Source organism: Poecilia reticulata, chromosome 10 (assembly GCF_904066995.2).
Source record: "Poecilia reticulata chromosome 10, P_reticulata-male-v2, whole genome shotgun sequence".
In the NCBI taxonomy this organism is placed as follows: Eukaryota; Metazoa; Chordata; class Actinopteri; order Cyprinodontiformes; family Poeciliidae; genus Poecilia; species Poecilia reticulata.
This window is the reverse complement of record NC_088839.1, coordinates 23,696,827-23,722,552: the sequence shown is the minus strand read 5'-3', so window position 1 is coordinate 23,722,552 and position 25,726 is coordinate 23,696,827. Positions and strand designations below refer to the sequence as shown.

The 25,726-nt window shown below is 38.5% G+C and overlaps 1 protein-coding gene across 8 annotated transcripts in view; it reads right to left on the bottom strand.

The window, feature by feature from the left end:
- Positions 1–25,726, bottom strand: part of diaph2 (diaphanous-related formin 2) — a 456,529-nt gene that overhangs the window by 260,659 nt on the left and 170,144 nt on the right. For all 8 annotated transcript variants that reach the window (XM_081611702.1, XM_081611700.1, XM_081611701.1 and 5 more), the window contains one exon: positions 21,858–21,972. In XM_081611702.1, the coding sequence (XP_081467828.1) occupies positions 21,858–21,972 (115 nt within the window). The remainder of the gene's footprint in view (positions 1–21,857; positions 21,973–25,726) is intronic.

Below are 25,726 nucleotides of genomic sequence, written 5' to 3'. Positions count from 1 at the left end.
AGCTGCCTGGGGTTTTAATTGGGAAAGTGAGCAGGTATTGGCAGTGCATCAGATAGGAGGGCTTGATGGTTATTTCGAGTGGTCTGATATGAATTCCAGGGGGTCTCCTATGTGGCTTTGTTGTGCTTATTAGTCCTCTAACCAGATAACAGATTGCATCTTAATTGGAAATCCCTGCAGTAGCCTTGGTAACCATACAGTAAATATGATCCACACTTTACATCTCAGGAACCCCTGGTAATGGCAACTGGTTAACAGGGCTGGGACGGTGACTGTAAGTGTCTTAGCTCTTAGTTGTCATTGACATTTTACGAGAGAGGATTAAGGTCACTGAAAAAAATAATGTTCCTGACTTTAATCTCAGAATTTTGATTCCTGAAGTTCTAAGAAAAAAAGTCAAAATTTTGAGATTAAAATCTGAATCCTAAGATTAAAGAATTTTACAGTTCAAAATGTCAGCGTTCTGAGATTATAGTCTGGATTCAGGTATTAAAGACATAATATTCCCTGGTTTTTCAGAATTCAAAAATTCTGAATTTTAAGATAATAAAGGTCTGAAGTTACAGTCTGAATTTTGAGATTGAAATATGATTAATATATATATTTTTTCAGTGGTCCTAATCCCTTTGCACAGGGTTTTGTCTATATGATTGGGCTAAAAAAAAATCATTTTTTACAAGAATGAATGAAGATTATTTTAAGAACTGTTTGTGATTCTATATCTTGAAAGCTATGTTATGGCCTACACAATAATAGTGAAGACACTCTGTCAGTTATTGGCACCATGCACAAATAAAAGTAGAAAATTTACAGGATGAGTCACACCGCACTGATGTAGTAATTCATGCAAAAGAAGCCCTTAGCAACCTCTGGCTAACATTTGTGCTAAAATTCCTTTCTATTTTGATATTATTCAAATTTTCTAAGTAACAATTTTTGGTTTTCATTAGCTATAAGTCATAATTACCACCTGCAAATTGTCAAAACTTTGCAAAGATAATTAAAGCATTCAAAACTGCAAATAAAAAAAAATAAATAAATAAATAAATGAAACCCCTCAGTTTGTTTCATGTCCCTGTCTTTTAAGAAGTCTTGTTGATAAAAAAAAAATCTTTTATGTCGTCCCCCACCATCTACATCAGTGTTTTTCTCACATCCTGAACCTGTATAAAAGTTTATGACTGTGAAACGCAAAATGTTCAAACAGACCCCTCAAACCACTTAGAATAAGCAATTTTATCAACATTTTTTTGGGTTAAATTACAAAAAAGGTAAATGATCCTGATCAAATTGTTGAACAGAGAAATAAAACAATGACATGGCGATAAAAACAGTTTAAGGTTTTTGTGCATATTGTGAATACATTGCCGCGGGAGGCACTCAGATTTGGTCTGGTTTTAATTGTTACCATAACGCAACCTGCACCATTTAACAGAGGATTTCTAAAACAACTTCAATATGTGCATCTTACAAAAGTCCATAAGCAAAGTGCAGTTAACTCATAACACCGCCGTTGTTAAAAACTGACGTGTAACAACCATTCATGAACATGCGAGAACTGATATTCAATTGAAAGGGAGATCTGACATAGCGTATTTACAATAACTCAAATGCAGGGCAGACAAGCAAAGGCAAAATATTGATCGTGGATAAAAGATTGTTCCCAGCCATGTAAATTGGGTCACATGATGCATGTCACTGCATTGTAATTGTATTGCAGTGTGCAGTATTGAATGTCCAATTAAGGAAGCAATGAAATCCCATTTTCAACATGTCAAGAACTGTCAATATTGTCTATTTTAAAGGCAGACAGAGTAATTTTAAATCTGATCTCATGTCTTTCTTTGACGGAGGCTTTCTTATTTTTTAGAAAAAGGAAAGTCTGGAAAATAACATTACCTTTTCAGAACTCTTTGATGAACATGGTCCACTGTCAGAGCACACCTTTTCCATGAAATAAGCATGTAGAACTCATAAGGTTGTAAATTTAATTGTGAGTTAAAGAAAGATCCCCTCTGCTTTTTATCTGGAAACTCCACAGAACCTTTGGCTGTTTGACCTTAGGGTTCATATTTGGCATTAGGACCACCTCCACAACAGTTTATACATATGAACTAAACCTACATAAATAAGTTATTTAGGACATTTTCTCATTTTTGAAACCTTTACTCTGTGCGACACGTCATGGCTACACAAGGAACAAGTTGCGACACGTCACGGCTAAACACGGAACGAGAGAAAGAACAGCTGAACTGCAGCGGCTGTGCTGAGTGGAATAAGACGGTGAGGAGGCAGCGAGCAGTGCTACGCGCCACGCTGACCAACTGCATCTTGCAGCTGTAACACCTAAGATACAGATATTTTATGTCAGGCTTTCTTCAGAACAAAAGAAAACATTGTCTAACATTTTGTGTTTATTACTATCTCAATCCAGGGTCAGAATGCAAGGAAGTGAAGTGACATTCACAAATAATCTGATTGTGAACAACTCTTTACTCTTTACCTAGAACAATAGGACTGGGTAAAGAGTCATATCTTTACTCACAGCGTCGCTAACTGCCATTGAGCTGATATTTATATAAAAAGTTAATACAATACAAAATGAAAATATATCCCAAGGCTCATTCAGAGTGTATTTATACATTGACTAATTGCTGTAAAGTTTAGGGTTCATAACAAAGGCTCTCAAGACAAAAGCTATTAGACCTATTAGAAAATAAAAAAAAGAGATTAAATCAGATAAGGTGAGCTTTTTTCTGCACACCTTCCCAGTCATACCTGTTGACAGTCCATGCTGGGGAAAATGAGTTATTTCAAGCTAATGTAATTGAATACACTCTGCTAAGACACAAAGGTAGCTGATCAGGTTTGGGAACATTTTTCTAAAACTTTAAGGGCTGTTGTTTCTCTGATCTCATTTTCAGATTGTTACAATTCCAATAGATGTAGCTTCATTTTTTTTTTTGTTGTTTCCATGTGTTTGACATCATTACAAAGCTTACGATCTACACTTTCTGAATCGATAAATAGCCCCCAGGAAGACTTGTTCCTGATTTTGTTGTGGCCAGTCAATATTTGCAAAGCTTCAAATTGTGTTAAAAATATTGTCTCGACTCATTTGCTGCAGCCATCAGTGCACTCCTATTGCTAAGGTTCAGCAGTAGCTACAGAGGAAAAAAATAAGATGTATGATGAGCAACACGCCACTGTTTGAGCTGCTTAGCTCAGGGCCGACTGAATTAAACGCCTGGGCAGTTTGATAAGGATTTCCGTTACTTCAACTTTTATGGATTGGGCTGTTTCCAAATCTGTTTCTGCAGAACTAAATACGTCACACACTACCACTGGCAACAATATAAATATCAGCATCCCCATTCTTGATAGTAAAAATGCCAATGCTGAATAAAGACTAATCTGTTGCCATGAGTAAATATTACCTCATAGCCATAAAAACATGGATTTAAATTGACTGAGTAAAATAAAAATAAAAATGACAACACTACAAAATGATCATGAGAGCACGGTGCACGCTGCATTATTTAAAGAAAAAATTAGGGCAATTACAGCGTGAGGAGAAATGTGTGTTGGCTTATTACATGCCTGCCTGCCTGACTGTAAGGAGCATGAGGAAATACAGTGTTCTCTGGAGAGATAATAATAATAAATCTTGTGCAGCCATAAAAGGGTGTTGCTGTTTCTGAAAACACAGTTTCCTTAACCTAGCTCCATGTATCACATAACCCTTCACTGTTTTAAGACACAAGCACTACATTTTAAGGGACAGTTCGGCTATCCTGCAGCTAACTGTTTTTCTAAGCTGTCTCCACACATAAAGCAAAGGAGCGAACATCCCTTTGCCAAACACATTTCATCTTCTCAATGACACATAGCGCTGAACTCATGGTCATGCAGACGGAGGCTCCTGGAAGAAAAGATTCAACTTGTCCTTACGCAACCTGACTGGGTGGGAGAAAGAAACAGAAATGCAGCACAGGTTGAGTATGGTATCAAATACACATTCACCTCAAAAGAAAAGAAACATGAGGAACTTAATACTCGAGCATCATTTTTGAAAATTACTTCATATAGACGCAGTCGGAGCACGATGTCAAATTGTGCACAATCTGCAGAAGCTATCGCGTTTTTATCTGATGAAATTGTGAGGGTAGATGTGTTATGTTGGTTATAGGTAAAGCTATGATTTACAAAATCCCAATGAGACTGGGAGGGAAAGTGTATTTATTTCCCTCCAACTGCCAACAGATTCATGCCTCTCAGTAGCTTCACTTTATGGCCAGTATCACAGTGCCCCCTACTGACAGGGAATAGTCCACAATCACACCACATCAGGCTGGACTGCTTTTAAAGAAACCAATTAATAAATAAAAATGTTTGTGTCTGTATTTAAAAAAAAAAGATCTACTTACAAAAAGATATATAACTCTATATACACGATTATACTATAACTATTTAGCCAATGTTTAAATGTACCTACAGCAGATCAAAATAAAAATGTGTCTTTTGCATTCCTTGTTCATGTGTGTGACTTTATGCTTCTATCATGTTCGAAATAAATAGATACAATGAACACAAAGTTTCTAGGCTAATAAAACTCGGCGAACTATCAAAAATAAATATTAACAGCTGAAACCTGCCTAATGAAACAGGAAATCAAATTTTAAAAAGTAACTTCCTGTACGTTTTCTCAATCATAAATTCAAAGTCAGTTTTTATTTTATACATTTTTTTGATCAACTTTGAGTTGAAAAAGTGGATATTAAGGGAAAACAATAATCAATCAAAAAACAATCATCAATAAATAGTACTAGCCATTATCGGATATTGCTAATGTCTTAATTCAGTTACAAGTGGAATGTATGAATATGAATCTGTTTCTATAATGTCATCCCAGTAGTTTGATCTCACTCTATATTTCTAGATATGAATTTGCCATTTCTGTAAAGTGCAAATGACACCTAAAACTTAATAAGGTCAATCGTACTAATAAGGATTTTTCTCTTTGATAATGTCTTTTTACAAGAGAAAGAAAGAAAACAACTTCTAGCTCAGACGAGCAAGTGGAAGTGTTTGTTTAGCGACGGCTGCTGTGAAACTGCTTTATAACTTTACTCCTCAGCTCTGATCTGCAACTGACTGCCCCAGACACCTTGAAATGTCGTGCTGCAACAAGCTATTCATGTTTTCTGCTGGGAATCTGTCACATTAATTGGAGCCTTATTATCTTAGTGCTGGAGGACACTGACATTCAAGGCAGAAAAACTCAGCACAAAAAAAAGCTACGTCTGTTGTTGGTTTGACAGCATGTTTTTCTTAATTGCAACCGACAGAGCAATAATACAGCATAGACGGCCTGTCAAGGCCAGTGTGCATGTGTCCACGTCAGCATTTCAGACACCAAAACATGTCAGAAAAGACAAAGCTGTACACCGTCCATTTATTCATATTTGAACCATTGCATGAAATGTTTGCACAGAACCATCCTTATGTGTATGACTAACACAGTACCATATAGAATCATTTCAAATATAAACCAGTATATCGTATATGAACCTAAAAAGTCAGCAGACATTGAGAGTGAGGAAAAAAGAAATCCATAAGTTGAGCCAGCAGAGTAAACAAGGAGGGCTCCATGTTGTCTCATGACAAGTGATTGAGTATGTACGCTTGTAACCTTCATCTTCACTTTCCCTCGTGTCACTCGTGAATAACAGACACTTTCAGTCACACAGCGCAATGTAAAGGCATTTTTACTGTTCACTGCACACTGAACTGTACTTACAGCTCATGCGAGTATGCTCATGCATACAAACACCAGACAGCAGGGAAAACTCTTCAGTTATGACAGAGTGTTGAATATTTTAATGCATGTACCCAACAGTGCCAACAAGGACTTACAAATATATGCAATAAAGCTGGAGAATGCAAAGACAAAACCCCAAATTGGATGGTTTTCAGCTTCATCTGCCCTGATTGGCAGCAGTTTGAAATCAGAACTTTTTCTGATCAGTGAACGCATCATACGAATGTGCTAGCATGCCGTGATGACCGCGCCTTTTTTGGTGTAGATTCTTGTTACCGACTGAAGAAGAATCAAAGCTTGCAATTTCAGAATCAGTGGGGAGTTTGAAATGAAGTCAGGGAAAAAGCAATCTATTTTCTTTTATATTTTGAGACATTTTAAGGTCATTCAAGTTGTGAGAGAGTGAGCGAGAGCAAGACTTTCAAAAGATCTGGATACTGGACCTAGATGAAAAAGGTCCTGTTATTAATGTCAGTAAAGTGTTTCAAAATAAAGCCAGAGGAAGAACAGGAAAGCTAGAAGTTATTTAGAAAGGAAAGTATCTTTTTCTATTATAATATTAATATATTTTTCATGCTGCAAAAGAGTGAGAGCAAGACTTTCAGCAGATAACAGGAAGGCTAAAAGGAGTACACTATGGATCCTTTTTTTATTTTACCTGCTTTTTGACATAAAAACGGATAATTTATTAGTGTTTGGAGCCTTTTAGAAATCTCTTTTACCAATGTTAGCTGTTTTAACCAGGCTAACTGCTAGCATAAAATGCTAAAAAAGTCCATATTTATTTTCTCTCCAGTTTAAAAAAACCTGAAACCCTGTTTTTCAGTGACTGCTTCCTTATATGTGTGAACTCAAAGCTACAAGGCCAGAACCAATCCTTAAGGCCAGAACCAATCCTTTCTCATCTATCTTCCTACATCATTGTATTCAACGAAAAACCGGCACCAACGGGTCAAAGCTTTACAAAAAACAGACTTCAGCTACAATATTATAAGTGCATATATAATTACAGTATGCACATGGGTAGTGATGAATGAGCTGTCAGAATGATCAGACTGAGAAAATGGTGCTTATTCTTTATTCCACATCTGAATCATTAAACTGTAAACAACTCTGGTTCCTACTCCTGCTTTTTAAGCTACTAAAGCGTCAAAAACAACCAGTAATGTGCCATTAGTGAAAACAGTGTGTTCAGAGTTTTTCCTGACAATGAAATGTCACCGGAGTCTGTTATAGCTTCCATGCTGGTATCAGCACCCACCTGTGTCTAAGTATGTATAAGAACACCCTGAGGGGAACTGCATTGGATTCTACAACATACCACCACGATTGTAGAACAATGGCACACTAGCTGCTCCGCTGTGGGGCCGTTGCTACTTTTCTAATAATCTACCCAGCATGTGTTTATCTTTGTTGGACCAGGTTGTGTGGAGGAGGCAGTCGGGGAAAAAGGATGCAGACAGAATCCTGCCAGCCTGCGAGTGAAGAGCCCGCAAATCCAGAGGGACAGCTGGCTTTGTGTGCGAGCGTGTTCATGTGTGTATCTGTCTGAGAGACGGAGATGGCTGCAATACAGTTATGCCAACACGAGTTATGGTCTCACTTACACAGACACACACACAAAACATTTAATTGCCAAAACAAAAAAAAAAAGTCTCTCCCGAGCGCCATTGTGTCTAATGTGTTCAACGTTAATCTTACCCTTTGGGGACATTTGTTACTGTGTTAATTACACACCACCAGGAGCCCTAATTAACACGCATACAAATATGTACACGCATCAGGACACACAATACGTACACAATTCACGTGCAAAATGGGCAGCGCAGATTAAGTGAGACAGTCCAATATGGGAGAAGCGAAGCTAATGAAGCATTCACAGAGAGTCAGGTCATTCTGGGCTTGCTTTGGGGTCAAACAGTCTCCCACTCGTTTAATGAACAAACTCCGCACTCAGATGTGTGGAGAGACTCCTGGGCTGGAGTGGCCGGCGTGTCCTGCTCAGTCAACCAACACACCACCGGCTCATCACATCCCTGCACAGGCATTTTCCTTTCACCGCTGTGAATGCTTTGGAGAATATTAGAAGAGTGAGGCAAACTGCAATCCTGCAAACGCGCACAACAATTAACCTCAGAGAATTTTCCTGTGCCCTCGTTCCTGCCTGACATCGGTGCTCATTAAGGTCCGCTACTCAGTAAGTCATTAAAACACACAACAAAAGAAAGAAACAAAAGAAAAAGGCCTCAGGATCATTAACAACAACTGCAGGTATTTGTCTCCTCCGTTTTAACTTCGGGGAGTTTAAAAAGAGGAATTTTCTTTTCGCCCTTCTGGAAGGTGGACCACCAGCGTCAGGGGCAGAGTAATAGCCTACAAGGTGACCGATGTGCACCTGTCTTTCCTTTGCCTTCACTAAACAGCAGGGCATCTAATTACATTGCAGGGGCTTTCACACGTTCAATTATAGATACAGTTGTAGCAGATTTGTAACACATAAATGCTGCTTACTTGCAAAAAAAATGTCCCAGTTTCCTCAGGATGGATAAGCTGACGAAAATCTACAAGTTAAGGTTATTTCCTTGGCCATATTGTAGGAACTAATCACTCATCTGGAATGACTGTCCAGGTGAGTTACACTAAACTGGAGTCTATGGTAAACCTAGGAACGTCCTGCTCTTTCTGACACTCCCCTGAAACTCCAAGGTCGCTTTTTGGGTAAATAGGCGGCACTTTGTACGAGTAAGCAGCATTAAGACACCCTGGCACAGAAGATTCATGGACTCTTCAAACATGAATGAATGAATCAAAGCAGCACTCAGGATGTGTGTTTGATGGGAGATTTACATTAAAGCATGATAAACAGCTGAAAAAGTAATTTTGCATAATAGCCCCATTCAATCTTTTTCTAATTCATTTTAGCAGCCATTGAGAAATGTATTTACTATTTGCTTCATATTGGTTTAATGCTCACATCATGTCTAGTCGTATATGTTGGACCAAAAAGGCATCAACAATGTATGTTGAATGAGATGCTAATTACCAACATGCTAATTTGTCATGTGTCTCAGTGAGTCATTGAGCTGCTGTTTGTGGTGTGAAGATACTAATGATTGCCATGATGCTTAAATATTTAACGAGAAAAGATTATCCCCCCCTGACATTGACATAATATCTCAAGCCTGTATGAAAAAGCTGAGAAATGTGTCTAAGCAAATGCTGGATATACCAGAAGATATACAGATGCTGAAACATCTTGGGGATTGTGACACTTCATAATGTAGCCATCAAATCAGCCCCCCTCCACATGAAATGCAAGCAAAATATTTGCAGGATATTTAAAGAAAAATATATTTTGAAACTCAAGTCTGAACTGACTTGTAGGAAACTTCCTCACAAGCTTAACTCTCCATTTCAGTACAGCTCAATTTGATTAAAAAAATTGTAATATAAACGGCACATTTTCTTTGCTTCAGATATAAAATATTTAATGATTTCCTCCACTTAGTGTAATTAAAATTAAAATCAAGCTGTATCAATCCTCGAAGGTTAATTTATCTTACACAGCGAGTCTGTGGCGTGTTTCTATCCTGGGGATGCCTGTGGCCTCATGAAGGTTAATAAGCTGCTTTGCCTCAGTCGTAGCTTGGATTGGGATAGAGTGGAAAAGTTAAAAAGAGAGGCCAGGAGAGCAAAAGCACCTTAATGCAAATCCCCAAACTCAAACTAATCTTGTCAAGTCTTCAAAACCTCTGGTTACTTATTTAAGCCGTTTCCAGGCATGTGTGGACCTGTACTCTCTATGGAGCCAAACACTTATACACAAGTTCAACATCAGTCAGCCCTTCTATAGCAGAGAGCACCAGAGGTCAGGGGTCTGGGTATAATGCGGAGATGATGAAACACCTTCTGGAATACATTGTTCAGCTGTCTGCACGCCCACTCTGGATTTTAATGTTAACTGAGCCGGTGTTGCACTTTAATGCACTTGATTTGATGTTACATGCTGGGATATACCCGTATACGTTGTAAAAGCAAACGCTTAATTCCCATGACCCCGCTTCCATCCTGAAGTGTTACTGATATACTTGCCTTTCACTTGTGTGTGTAGGTGGAGCAAAAGTGCAATAGCAGTGCAACACCAGCCAAGTACACACAGTTTTACTATTTCTGATGGCTGACTGTGGTAGCACCGAAGCATCATGCTGTGCAGAATTTATTCATGTTTCTGCATCGTTCCAACCATGTACATGTGTTTACTAAAACATGATAACGAGGGAAAAACAAGTTTGAAAAACATTTTTAAATTGGGAGATTCTGAATAGTTTCCCCCCTGCTGCTACAACTCCAACTAAAATTCACAACCCATCAACAGTTTAATCTCTATACGTTCATCCACTGTATCTTACGGAAGAGGATTAGGGCCACCGAAAAAAAAAAGGAAAGAAATCTGACTTTAAATCTCAGAATTCTGACTTTAATCTCAGAATTCTGACTATAAAGTCAGAATTTTTTTTTTTTTTCGGTGGCCCTAATCGTCTTCCGTAGTATCTATATTGATTATATTCTTCAATTTACTGTATAACGTCCTAGGCAGTAGTGTTTTATCCTAATAAAGTGTTTTTTATTAGGAGCAAGATGTGGTACAGAAAGTACCACATCTGGACAATTAAGTTTAAAGCTTTAATTACAGTTAGTCTACTGTAATTCTTCAGCTGTCTTTTGTTTATTTTACTTGTAAAACAAGGAATATTAGGCATGTTTCGATCACTTGTAGTTGATCATAATGAAAAAAACAGGACAGAATATATACAAAATTATTGTTTTTCACATGGGCAAATGGAAAATACTATTTCTTAACCTTTGCAAGAGTGAACTTGCCAAAATACTAAAATATTTACAACGCATTCCAAGGTGACGATTGCATATTACCATAAAATAAAAATAATTATCGCTATAGCAACAGCAACACATTGTAAGCTAAATTCAATATGGACGAAAGCAATGTCCAGCTGTCACCAAGCTCATCTAGAGCCAAACTCCAGCAGTCTGACTTTGGACAATTCCCTTGGAGTGTCACTGCTTCTTAGTGTTTTCTTTTTTTTTGTCGTATTTTTTTGCATTTTGTTTTTTTCTGTTTTGGTTTAAGGCGACTGTGGAGCTCCACCTGTAATCAGACAGCTCTGTCTAGCTTACTTCTCAAGCTCTCTCGTCTGCGCGGTAATTTACCTCGCAGTGGTGCGAGAGGTCTTGATTATTTATATTCACGGAGGCACCATCTTGAACACAAAGAATTCAGGTTGTTTACCCATCCTCCAAGTGCCATCACATGTCCTCTCTTCCCCCTCCGTGCTGCTCTTTTTCTCTGCTCTCTTCCTGCCCGGCTGTGGGAATGTCAACCCCCCCGGCCTATTTAAAGACCACAAACCAATTCCACCACGGAGGCTCAAAGACAAATTAAACTTAATGCCATGTAACCAACTCAGCCTGCAACTGTGCACTGTCAGGCACAGTGCTAGCCAGCAGAGAAATGGGGACTTGTGGGCACCTTTTTGATCAGTGTGCAAATCACGAGTCGACATGGAGTCAAATAAGAAGCGCTTCTGGAGATCGGAGCTAGACGACGAAACCAGCAGAGTTTCAGTTCGATCTTGCTTAAAGTGACATAAAAAATGCAGCATGTGGTTGATTTGTAATGGCTTGAAAAACAAATCTTCTGCACTCCTGTAAAAGAAAGAAGAAGACCAACTGCTTAGGTGAAACAATAGCGATCGACCCCTGAAATTAATAAATAGAAATAAAAGGAGACACTGCTGAGAGTCAATGGATTACTGAGAATGAATGTATGAAAAAAGGCGTAAAAGCTGCATAAATGCCTTCATTTCTCTAAGATACATTTTCTTATGAGAACCATTTTAATATTTTAGGCAATTTTTATCAATACTAAATTTTTAAGAAATGAATAAACGAACAAAAGTGCCACAACACTCTAAAGTGACAAAACTTTTTAATTTCCTCCTTATAGCATTTAAAATGTCCAATGAAACGCAGCAAGCCATCCATGAAGAGAAAAGTGAGCCATTACACATCAAGTATTCCCTATAAAACTCTCTGCTCTCGTACTCTTATTTCTGAGCTTGGATTAGATATGCACTCCATATTCTGCTGCCTGGAATCAGGGGGCTTCTTTAATGAAGCTCCATTGGGGCTTTTTCATGCGAAAAGCTCCAGTGACAGTGTTGAAATTGTCCTCGTCTTAAAGGCAAGACCTATTGTTAATGAGCATCCCATCACTCAATTAGGCAGGCTCATATACACCGTCTGTGCAGATGACACATAGAATGATGCACTACGAGGGCAAGCAAAGAGAAATGCTTGAAGGTAAACATATTTTTTTTTAAATATATTACGGTGGTATTACACTGATACAGATTCTTATTTATTAGGGCAATGGAAATATATTATCTGAGACATAAAGTTGCATCAGTAAATGTCAGGGAATGTTAATAGAGGTAGAAGACAGCCAACATTGCTTATTATGAAAACTAGGCATATATATAAAAAGGGGGAACTTTAGCATTTGCAATTCAAACCAGATATTCATATACACTGTATAAAAAGACACACAACCTCTTTTTAACCTCACTGTCTGACAAATAGGTCAGACTTTTTATGATTTAGGTCAGTTAGAATTACATAAAAGGATTTTTAAAAGTTGGGTGCCAGAATAATAAGTGTCATAAAATGCATTTCAACAGTAAGAGAAGGCCAAGATGATGAAGTCATAGTTTTGTAGACTTCCACACAGTTCACAGCATTTAAAATACTTAAAATCAACCTTTCAGGAGGAAAGTTTATTCATTTTCTAACCAGTATGCCTGCTGCAGATCCTGCTGCTGACTGAAGTTATCAATTTTCAGAATTAGTCAGGGGTTAAAATAAACAATCAGGAAAGAAAAAGGTAATTTCTAAAATATGTAGAAATATTCCACTGTTTATTAAAGGTGTGTGTGTGAGAGAGAGAAGTTCAGCAGAGGAAGGATAGAATAGTACAGATGCTAAGTTTTCCCTTTTGTGGTCCATCCTCTGTCATGAAGCATGCTGAATGTTTAGGAGTGATTGTGAGGACTTAGTTAGTGATGAGCACTACTAACTAACAGTTTCAGTAACCTTAGAGCACTAATCCTAAAGTCTGACAACAACATGGTATTTAGAGGAAGCTAAAGTGCTTTTTTTAAACCATGTTGATACCCACCATGTGTCAATGACACAACATGTGTTGTATCAGCCTCCACAGGATCAAATTTGTTGTTGCACATCAACCTGCATTGGTGCTCTTCAGGAAGTGATTCTCTGACACAGACCTTTCACTCATGGTTTCAGTTTTATAGGTGTTGAGTTTTGCCTGAACACGTCAGGGTTTTGATCAGAAAGCATGCTGGAAATCATTGGAACTAAAGGCTATTCTTGTTTGGCGATACATCCTAGGTACAGAATGAATCTAGTTTACTGAACGTGAAGACAGGAAATGGAACTGCTGTGTTTTCACCCACTTCAAAATAAGAGCATGAATATAAGCATCTAACTACTTGAATAATACTTAACAGTTGATTTATCAAAATTTATCAAAACTAATCAACTTAACAGTCAAACTTTATTCAAATGAAAGATTACAAAAGAGCCAAGTAATTAATTTAAGGAAAGCTAAGTGTGCTATATTTTTCAAAGTTAGCAAAATGCTAAAGTGCTAAATGAAAAATGTGCTCTGCTATTAGAGTATTAGCAGATTAGTGGAAATGTGGCCACCACTGGGATCTATATTTGTAAGAAGACACACAGAAAAACTTACCCCGCTAATCACGGTATACAACACCGAAGAATATTTAAAATGTCTACCTTATCATTTTCAGTCTTTTTTTTTTACACACAGTGTAATAATAATATATTGTAGTATATAATATATAGTAATATATATATTGTCAATGCGGTTCCTGTATTCTTATTTATCATGAATCAGAATAGCTTCCAACAGCTATAAGAAGGTTACATTGATTTTTAATAAAAATGACTGTAAATGGGTAAAAAGTAAAGACAAAATGTAATCTTAGCAGAAAAAAGTACTTTAGCTCATAAGAGGACTAAAAGAATTACAAACATATTAAAGAGAAACTGGCATGTCTCCATTTTCTGCTTTGTAAAACCAAAGGGAGCAGACGTTAAGTATCAAAACAAAATATTTAGTTTCACAGGCAATATTTATTTTTTAAGAGACAGATTTCATGAATATTACACCGTACACCTGAAGAGACATAAAAGTTAGCAGGGTGTAGAGTTGGGAGGCTGAAAGCGGCAGGTATCAAAGACAGCTAATATTCAGAGGGCTAAAGTTAAAGTGCACCGCGATAGCCGGAATGGCTCTCATCTGAGAAGAGAAGATTAAAATCAGTGGGACATCGCAGCGAAGCAATATGAAGTGGGAAAGAGAGGAAATTTCTCTCTAACATACACTCCCTCACTCTCACACAGATGGGCGCCCACACACACACATAATATAACCTCCTACAATAAACTAATTACTCGTCGTTAATATTTAAGAGCCTAATTTCCATTCATATGTAATATATTAAAAACGTGCAGGGATAAGCAAAGAAAAGGGCTGACCCTGAGATATTCACAGCAAGCTAACTGCTCCAAACAGAGAGAAATGAACATCCGAGTGTTTTCTGTTTTATTGAGACAAATGTCTCCTGCCTGCACTAGCAATTAATGGCCTCCCTTTTAAAATGTGGAAAATGGTACAATTTGAGGCCTTCCCTTTTTTTCCCCAAATGGGATAATAGCCTCTTTGCCTTGTTTTAGGCAGTAATGGACTTTAAATGCAGAATGTGTGACTCGCTGCTTTAGAGACGAAGAAAGGTTATCGGATTTATTTAGTAAAACGTAGCATCTCTTTTTTCAGGCATTGAAGACAGATTGTGAAAAGGTTACAGGGTAAAATTATGAGCATTTAGACGAGACCAAAACTGATAAACAATAACAACAAGAGGGGGAGTCCTTCCCCGAGGCTGGCCTCTAATCCAAACTCTTAAAAGCAATATGGCTCCCCACCCAGGGTGTCATGTGAAAAGGGGAGACTTCAATTGTGAACCCGGCTTGAGTCAATAACATCTCTAATTTTCTGCATATCTTCTTTAGTTATGCTGTAGATTGTCAGAAATATTTTTCACATAGCCAAAACTTTACTTTTAGACTGCGGTAAATATGAAAATAGATTTACAATTTAGATTTAAAATAGATTTAGTCTCAACTTTGCTGAAAGTATGGATGTGTACAATAATTTTAAATTGTAAACAACACTTTTTGGTTGGTTTTATATAAATTCAGGATTTATTTAGTTTATACTTTGTCATAAAATATTTGTTTTTAATTATATATTATATTTTTTAACATTGTGTCTTTTCTCCGGCTGCTAGTGCAGATTAGTATTACTTTAGCGATTTATGTATTTATTTATGTAAGCAGTCCCCTCCAGGTCACAATTAAAGCTAAAGTCATCACTAAGTAGAGGGGCCCTTTCTCAATTAACACAATCAATAATAAACAGCCTTATTCTTCTGGGAGAACATGGCAGGCCATCAAGGCTAACACCCAAACATGTTGACAAAATAAAATACTTAAAGCTCATTAACATACACAAGCGCTAAAACAAGGCAGACTATCCCAGAGTGGATTGCACTGTCTCTTGAGTTAAGCTTAAACTCATTAAACTGAGACCCCTATTAATCTGCAGCTAAAAAGACAGAGCTTCAATAAAAGTAGTTTTTCAAGAGCGACGAGCTACTCAAAACATGTCTTATTTTATTTTTTCACCAAGACATGTTGTTGATGAATTAATAAAGCTTAATGGGATTAAAATATTCTGAGAAGCATTCATCTGTGCAACAGTTTGCTTCGTTTCTCACTGTTTTTTGTGGACTGAACGGGCGCTTCGGGGACCAAGCCGCACATTCTGCTGGTTAGCATCAGCTTTCCCTGACTGAGAGGTGGCAGGGAGTCATGTGAGGTGGCCGACCACGCAAGAGTGTGTTTGATCCAGCGACCAGGTCAGCCCTGATGTTAACAGAGTTATTAGGCGACCTATTAGGGAGAGTCAGGGAGGCGGCTAAACCCCCCACTGATTCCATCATTACTGCCGTTGTTGCAGGGTCATTACCACCCTGCTGCTGGGGCTTTGTAGCAGGGATTGAGAATCTGCTGGTGTCTTCACCACACCGGCTCAGTGGGGAGAGTTAGAGTGTGGGGGTTGAGTTGTGGGAACAATGATAAAGGAAAACGGGAGTCGAAGTGAGCAAAACTACTGAAGGATTTGATCATATCCCTTGGTGTGAAGGGGAGGATGATTGTGCAGCCATCACTTAAAGTAAGGCTTTAGCCAAGTTACATTTTCAGAGATGACCTTTAGAGCAGCAACACAGTGGGGTGAGGGAAAACATGGTGTTAAGGTAAAATCTACAACAAAAAAGCGAGAACAAAGTAGAAAAGATTTTTAGAGTTGTCGCAATTAAAATTTTGGCTTTTTGCTACATATTTTCGGTTTTTGGTGTGATCTGACCTGGTGATCCACATTTAGACTATTACTGTTTCATTTTCTAACAATCATAACACATAGCAGCAAAACATATTCATTGGTAGGGCAAGTAGTGTGAATTGCAGGAGTCTCCAAATTTATTTGCAGCATTTGTTACTGATATTTATCTGATTTTTATTAAACTCAAAAAAGCATTTTATAGTTCTTTAACGAATTATGTACAAGGACTAAGACCACATCCAGGGAAAGGCTGAACAACTCAAATTAGTAAATGTTAGAATGTGTGACATGATCAAGGCAACCTTCTAAAGAGACTGGGACCACAAACTTGATTAATGAGAGATTAAACTGTTAAGGACTGGTTTCTTTCCATTTGCCGGGGACTGTTTCACCCACTGGACCGTATGGGGGCTAACACTATATGCTTAAAAACTGATGTGATGACGCCACAGAGCGCGGGAACTCCAGTAGCACACACCGTGATCGCACAAACCAATCCAAAGATCAGGTACATGGAGCAAGGCTCACAGACGAGAGGAATCTTTTTTTTTAGTTTTGATGCACCAAGTAAATATAAAGAAATAGAGAATTTTTTAAACATTTAGAACTGATCGAGGACAAATTAACCTTTTCCCATCTATTTTCAAATAACTATTACATATCATAATATGTTATACAAAAAAATGATAATTATTTTTATTAAAACAAGTAGAAATATTACAAATTAAAATATTTGCTGAAACAATTTAATATTTTTCAGGTTTTTGTTCACAAATCCAGAGTGAGTGTGTATCGAGAGATGCAGCTTGGTTTGCAGCTTTATTTGCCGTTAAGTCCTCCTCCCTCCTGTCCTTGTTATTTGTGCTGAGAAGCCCAGAAATCACCATCACAAAGTGGCACATGCCCTTTGTCCATCAGCAATTGATGTGGGCAATGGAGGAAACATTTTGGAGGAGCGGGTGTGTGAAGTTTGCCAACATCAATCTTGTTTCAAATTGAACCGCAAAGTTACAGCTGAATGGATTGGCTTTCAAATGCAGGAGGCCATGGCTACACGGGATTCAATCCCAGAGTGAATCTGATTTGATCCCGTGAGCCATACAAAGGCACAACCCACTGATTGATAAAGCGAAGTGAGGGGAGATGAGTGAAAGGAGTAAAAAGAGACCCAAGTCAATGTGGGAGGGTGGAGCGAGCGACGGAGAGGATGGTGCGCGGAGAAAAGGAGGAAAACAGATGAGAAAGCAAAAAAAAAGGGAGAAGAAGTCTGTGAAAGGAGAATAAAATAACACTTAGCAAGACCAGGTAGTTCTACAGAGCCCATTTAATGGCTTACACACAAATTGTGAAGATGTGAGAAAGCGTGGCATTGACAGAGGGAAAATGGAGATGTCTGTCTACGATAACAGATTTTTTTTTTTTTCGTTATCTCTGTGTGTGGGTGATAACAATTTTATGATCACAAAGCACAGAGTCGCACCGGAGGTACGTCTAACCTTGACATCAGCCGCTGAGGCGTTCTTTCGACACATTTTAAAAGTTTCGCAAATAGTTTTTGCTCACAGAAAAAGGGCTTTATTTGTTAGTTACCATAGAGAAATTAAATGAAGCATTTTGTGCTTAAACAGGGCTGATGCTACAAACGAAAGCTAAAATAAGTTTAAAGTTAAAAAGAATAGACATACTTTAGATTTGCAGTAAAATATAAAATTTCTTCATAGCTCGGATTTTGTTTTCTTCCAATAAATATTCAGATAATTACTCGTATGTCAGGAAAAACCCATTTGTCCTTAATGCATAAAATCTTATTATTGTTTTATTATTTTTAGTTTTGCATGAATCTGAATTCTCCCACTTACTGAACTTCTGCATTTTGGGAGATTCAGGACATTTCGATTTTAATTCTAAGTTCGTCTTTTATTGGAATTTTCTGTTATAGACCAGCAAACTTGTGTAAGAAAAAAAAAGAGGGTGTGAATACTTTTGCAAGACCAGTGTGTGTAAGATGGACTTGCACTAGTCTTGAAATAATTTTTTGGGAGACGAGATCCTAAATCTTAGACCTGTGATGGAAAACAGAGTAAAGTTGTGCAGCATTTATTATAACGAATACAGCTGGATGTATAAATTGTGCATTTCTTAAAATGTCTGTCATATTTTTAGACAAGTACCCTGGACATATGTACTTGTGCATATGTACACATATTAAGAAGCTTAACAGCAAACTGGACTGTTTGGCATTTATTCACGAATCTTATGAGTCTAGAAAAGGTCCAAACGAGCCGCTGGAGGTAACACTTTGGAAAACAACCAACAAACGAGCGTAAGCGCCGATAACGGTCGCTGCTTTAAGCTGCTGTTCTGCCAGCTTTTACAGCATTTTCCCACAGAATTACCATCACGATTATACCAAGCACATGTAGCATGGGTGTCAACAGAAAATGTTAAAGTTATTGATAGCTAGAGAGCATCATCCATCACACTAAAACCATCGATTTCTGTTTGTCAGCCCGCTCGACTCGGCTACCCGAATATCTTAAAGTAGCATTGGCAGCATATTTCCACAGCGTCAGAGTCCCAAAGACGGACACGCTAAAGAAATAAATAAGAGCGCCACTCCTAGAAGACTGAAGCGAAGCCCGGAATCCCTCTTGATTATCATTTCTTTTCTTGGTAAAACTCATTAAACAGCAAGACCTATAAAAGCAGCAGGGGAGATGACAGTCTTGCATTCTCAGTTGTTTTAGAGGCTTCTGAGCGCAATAAGCGTCTGAAAATTGGGGGCTGTTAAAGTGATTCTTTTTTTTTCTTCTTCTTTTTATTAGTTTCTGTCACTGCCAAAGTGTTGCTTTTCAACAATGCCAGTAACAAGCACGAATCCCAAGGAGGGCGGAGATAACAGAAGTCTTTTTTGCTGCATTTTCTGAGGGCAGCTCTGTGGGGAAGGCATTTACACCTGCTTGCCTCATCTTTCACAATACACTAGGCCCCCAAAGTGTGCTTTACTTATAAATATCCACATCTTGTGGCAAAGATGGAACCATAAAAAGCAAAAGAATAGCTAACAAGTCATGTATGGGTGTGTGTATGTGTGTTTTTTTGGAAAAGGACAAATATATCATACAAATAGAGTCAGTTTACACCTGTGATTTCAAGTTAAATCAGTAGAAAGGCTTCCTGGCGTGTCATTATTATAAAACTAAATCCTCAGGAGGTAATTCTGAATGGTTTGGTCTTACCAGCTAAAAGCCTAAACACATTTTTACCTTCACCAGCTTCAGCTCAGAGTTAAAGAAAGACTCCATGCAAACAGTTATGATAACTACCCAGGAGATTTGTTGACAAAACCAACCATAAATTCAATGCATTTGACTATTCAGCATGAATCATGAAACGCACAGGAGGAAAACAAATGAACTACTCCCTCATTTTAGGTAAACCCGTCTTAGCAGGCTTTCAGAGCGGCACCAGCTACATCAAAGCCCGTCTCGCTGACTTTCAAGTCCGCAACTCCACTGACGGGGTGATGAGGAGGGAGGGTGTCGGGGTGTTCAAACATTAAACAGCATTTTTCATTCATGAGAAAATCATGTTCTGTTTCAACAATAGAGGGAAAAAAGGGCTGATTCAGTCAAGTCGCTGCAGGGGTAATTGATAGGGATCCAGCGGAGGTAACTCCCAGGGGAAATGCTGGATCATGAATTCCTACCATGCCAGCGGGAACACGGACGATCTATTGAGGCTTCTTTTTTTTTTTTTTCCCACAAACCCCAGTGGGCAAGAAAGTGAAGTTAATAAAGAATATAAAAGGGCATCTGAAGCTGAAGTACAGCCATGTGTTGCAGAACTACAAATATTTAACTGGCTTTTGGATTCAGAGCCTATCTGAAAAATGTATCTCAGATGTAAAGTAAATACCTGAAACACAACCTCGGTAAATACAAAATGTAGTTTTTAAATAATAAGTTCATTTAGGGGGGGAAGGTGCCCATATCGACATGGCCCTATCCAACTTTCCTCCAAACCATAATATTCATTACAGTGAGTTTTTCATCAGGCAGATTCTGATCTCATTCCAGACTCACAGAAGTCAATCAGAACCTGACAACAACATGAAATAGGCTAAAAAAATAACCTAAATAACAGATTAAAACTATCAATATATTGGGGTTGAGTTAATGTGTCTATTTATTCAATAATTTAGAGGCAAAAAACGTTTTTTGAACTGAAAATGTTGCCATTTTTTTTAATACATAGCTTTTGATGACAATGTAATTATTTAAAACTCTGGAATTAAATTGATTAAAAGTTTTAATAGAATCCCACCACTAATATCCATATCTGCGAAGAGAAAGACGGTAGACGAATCAACATCTCACCGATATCTTTTTGGTGTGTTTCTGTGAAGACTATGAAATGTATGACTGCCAGGCCCTGGTCCTGCTCCCACTTCATTAGGCATTGCAACAACTGTTCTTTCCAAGCCACATCCTCTTTCCATCTGTATCACTCTGGAAAATCACCTTGCGGCAGCCCAGCGAAAATTGCTGTTCATTTCACAGTAGCAAAAAAAGGAAATGAGTCTAGTTTGTGGACCTGGAGGCTGTGAAAGAGGCAGAGCAAGAAACTGCTGGCAGGCTGACTGGTGTCCAAACAAACGCTGGGCATAAGAAAAAACTTGCAGGATTCTGTATAGTTATGTCCACACACGCTGACAGAGCTCAGATTTGACTCTTCTGCGCTTGACAGGGTTGACTTTTCCCCTCCCACTGCTGCTAGAATTAGAGGGGTGTACATACTGTCAAAGCAGTGGAAAACAATCAAATTGTCATGGGGGGATACATCAAGCGCTCTCAAACACCCTCTTCCACTATAAAAAAAAAACAAAGAAAAGCTCTGCATTGCAACTCTTATCCATAAGCAAGTTGGGTTCCTCGTTGTGTATCTGAGAAACAAACTGGCTGCGACAAGTAAACTCCCAGAGCTTCCTTCAAAGCCTCACATCCACCCTGATAGAAGATTGGCCTACTGGGCTGGAAAAGGCAAGAAGCAAACCAAGCATAGCTGCCACGTGCAAAAGTTCAAGATTGTGCTAAAAAAAAAAAGGATGATAAAAAGAAAAAAACAAAAAACAAAAACAGATCTGCAACAGCTCAATGGACACAAAAATCTAATGCAACGCGAAGCTCGGTGACGATTTATGCTTTCTTTTAAGGAAAAGCAGGCTAAATGGGATGTCTGACACAAACAAAAACATTTAAACCCAAAGCATGCAGTGAAGATATTAGAAATAAACGCTTTGATTTAGAATAATTAACATCTAAGTGGGGAAAAAATGTGTTGCCACAAGATCAAAGTATACCTTGGCAACCATCGCCTTAGAGGCCAAATGAAGCATGCGTGAGAAGATTAATTAAGGGTGCGGTGGAGAGAGATGACACCTCTTACCTTTACTCTGTGAGGAGAAGCACAAGGAGAGCTGAGCAAATAGGTCAGGGTTTTCAAACTTCTCTTCTTTGACTTTGATCCAGAAGCAATTCTCTGCCATTTCCTGAGGCACTATCTGCAATGACACAAGGATTCCATTATCGCCACAATCAGAAACCGTCATTCCATCAAGCCGCCACTCAAACTTCTTCTAGCTGGAAGATAGAAGAGGTTTTGTGAGTCTTTTCCTGTGTGTGGATACACGCGTGACCTTGGGTGGCATACTGAGCACCTGAGTGGCAAACGGGACTTGCAAAAGAAAAAAGCAAACATGAAAATGTGAGGCTTGAAATTGTGAATTATTCGACTATGGTGGAGATAACGATCTTTCAACACTGTCGGGGTGAGCACAGACATGAAAGTTTCTCATTTTTTCCATTTTTTTCATCCGAGACTTGGATGAGAGAAAAATTTCTAAAAGTAACCAACCACACCGAGACAATACTTCATCAGCAGAGTGGTCCCCTGGTATTTGTGGGGCCTAGGGACCACAGCCACCTGAAAGCAGCTAAAATTCACAAATACTTCAGACCCTCTCTAAAAAGTTTTATAAATCCATATTCTAATATTTCAAACACCAAAAATACTTTTATCTGCTACATTTTTCGCCTCAGAAACTGTTTTCGCACTATCGCAGAAGCTAGCATCCACATTCTTTCTTATTTCTGATGTTGGGGGTACATCCAATCATTATGAAAGAAAATGAATTGTGCTTCTGGATTCTCTGAAAAAAGCAACCAATAGCATGTTCAAAGAGCAAACTATGTTCTTTTGTTGTTGTATTTTTCTACTTTCTAATACGATTACAAACAAACTAGATGCAGTTCAAAATGTTATATTTTGCTTATGTTTGACAGCATGGTCAGGCCAAAATGCCCAAATTGGTGCTCACATTGTCAAAGTTGTGGAATGTGACGAAAATCACGTCATTTTGTTCTCAGCCTCTTGACGCCTCTATTGAACTTTTGCCTCCCTGTGTATGCAAAAGTAAACTAATGTGATACGAATTCAGAAAAGACAAAGACTAGAATGTGTGTTGGGTGAACTGGTGATCAAAACAGGCAGCGGTCATCTGAAAGTAGATGAAGTGCGTCTAGTCATTCATCTGGTGCATCTGTTGGACCAAAACACTGAACTCATCATGCTCGGTTCTAGTCCGATGCAGCCAAAGAACACCTCACTAATGCCTTCTGCTCTTATTTTCAGTTTCCAGTAACATGGAAAACGAAATGAAATGTTGCAGCTCATTAGTTCCTCATCCGAAGAACTTGTGAACTAGTTAGGCATTGCGGAAAGCAAAATCTGTGAATTTCCAAAATTCACAGATTTTGGAAATCTGTGAATTTTAGTTCCACAAATACAATAAGGATACCTGACATCGCCTGTGCAGATACCCCACTGACAGTGGAGAACCATTCTTTTTCGATTCCTGACGCAAAAACTTTCTGCCGGTCTGCTAGTCCACAATGTACATTAGCATGTGTTTACTACTGTATGTTTGTGAGACGGTCACGCAGGTGGTAGCTGCGCTTTGTCGTGAAATGGGCATCAGCCAATGAAACACGGCCCTTGTGGTAAGGTCCATTAATACATGACCAGAAAAAAATTTAATTGATCTGATTCAATTTCGCGTTAATTTTTTAAATGCTCCTAAAAAAACATTACTGAAATTTAGGGGTTTAAATTTTCTGAAAATTATTGGGAATCATAAAAAGAAATTGAACTTTTTTATTCATATTATTCCTACTGCAAACTTTAAGAGAGCATTTTTTTGTGTCCAAGTGACTCAGGTTGAGAATAAATTATTAAAGGGACCTCCAAGGGCAAAAGATAAATACCCCCAGTAAGTTACAGTTATTGCAACCTAATAATACATGTGACACTACTCCTTTTCTACTACACATTCTGTAGAGAGATCCAGAAGTATTTCCTTTTGTAGCTTTTTATTGTGGCCCCAGCCTTGCATTTCACTTATTGCACTGCCACCAGCATCATCATCAAACCAGAGTAATTATGTAAAGAAAGAGTTGTAAAAACAGCACTTATGCAACGCAGACAGAGTTGCAGCTGGTACTCAACAATCGTCCTCTAGGCCGCAGAGTAATGGTGATAAATGCAAACGTGTTTGAGAGTCTTTGGCTGCGTTAATGGAGGTTTATGAAACTTCCAACACAGGCTTGGTTTCAGTGAAGCACAGATAAAGGACAACTGCACTCTGTTACTGAATGCTGTGTGGGAACAATGATCAAAGGGAGCAGCTGAAACCTCCTTCCATCCATTGTCCTCAGAGAGTTATAGGTGGGCCGGTGCCCATCTCCATGGTAACCACAGGTCACATGACCAATTACCATGCACGCACTGTTTAGTCCGCTTTAACCAAACTCTAGTTTGCTTGTTTGGTTGGAAAGTCCGGTTAATTAGAATGCACAAACTCTGATGCAGACTGAAACTCTAGTTCACCTAAAAACCCAAGTCTCTGTTCAGTTGAAGTGAACTTTGATGCGGTTCGAATGCATATGTGAATGCCAGGTGGAATAGAGTCCCCTCCCAAATCAGAAAGCGAACTAAAGCAAAGGGCGCTTGTATGAAAAACAACATTTTCCCTGAACTGCATTATCTTCCGCTGTTTGTTTGGAACATCTACCAAAGACAAAAATAATAATAATAATAATAATAATAATAATAATAATAATAATAATAATAATAATAATAATAATCCTATACCCACTAAAATCTGGCGCCAGTCCACTTTTTTTTCTTTTTTTTACATTTCTTGAATAAGTAAGTTGCACTCAGAGTCTTTGCAGTGTCTCTGGCTCGTGTTACAGTGCCATCATACAAGGAAGGGAACAGGTTGCTCAAAGTGGTTTGTTTGACAGTGCAGTGTGAAAGCAAACTGCAGTAGCTAAAAATGTAACAAATGTTGCAATCTCCAATCGAACCAAGTGCATCGGACTATCAGGTGTGAAATCAGTCGTGCTTATGGACTGTGCTAAGAAGCTGGAGCACCCAGAGAGCACCTATACATGCAAACATAAAAACCCAAAAGGCCTAACCCCCCGACTCACTGCTCAACTAAAACTTGAAAACTTGAAGAAACAAAATAACAGGGACTCGTCTCAAATGGGGTAGTCATCCAATCCCACTACCACTGCTGCCTAATTAAGAAAAATTTAAGGGTAAATCAATATTCGCCATAAGGCAAAAATCATTATGAAGGGCTCCTTGTATGATCTCAGATGGGACTTTTCAGAGTAGAGTTTGTATATTTTCCATGACGGTGACTTTTCTTTGGGCAGTCCAACTGTCCACACAGAGTCCATGCTAGGTTAATTGGTAATTCAATCTAAACTGACTCGCAGAGTCAGTGTGTGTGTGTGTGTGTGTGTGTGTGTGTGGGTGTGTGCGTGCGTGTGTGTGTGTGTGTGGGCGTGTGTGTGTGTGTGTGTGTGTGCGTGTGCGCGTGTGTGTGGGAGAGTTTGGCTCTTTTTCTTAAGAGCTTCCCAGTTGGCCCTTTGATAGACTTGCAACCTGTCCAGGGTGTGCTCCGCCTCTCACCAGATGATACCAGGAAAGGCTCCAATCCCCTGTAGCCCTGAAGGGGATGAAGTGGGTGTGGAAAATAAATGAATATTATTGCTGTGACTGCTGCTGCTCCCACAGCCGATTTTACTGCCACTGCTGCAACCAATAACACTAACAATAATGCTGTCTTATTTAGAAAAATGCGACTCTACTAAAGCAGAAAGAACATTTTGTACTCAAGTTGTAATTGAAGAGGCCTCAGTGTAAATAACTCAGTTGATGTGAGAAAGCGGTAAAACCCGACA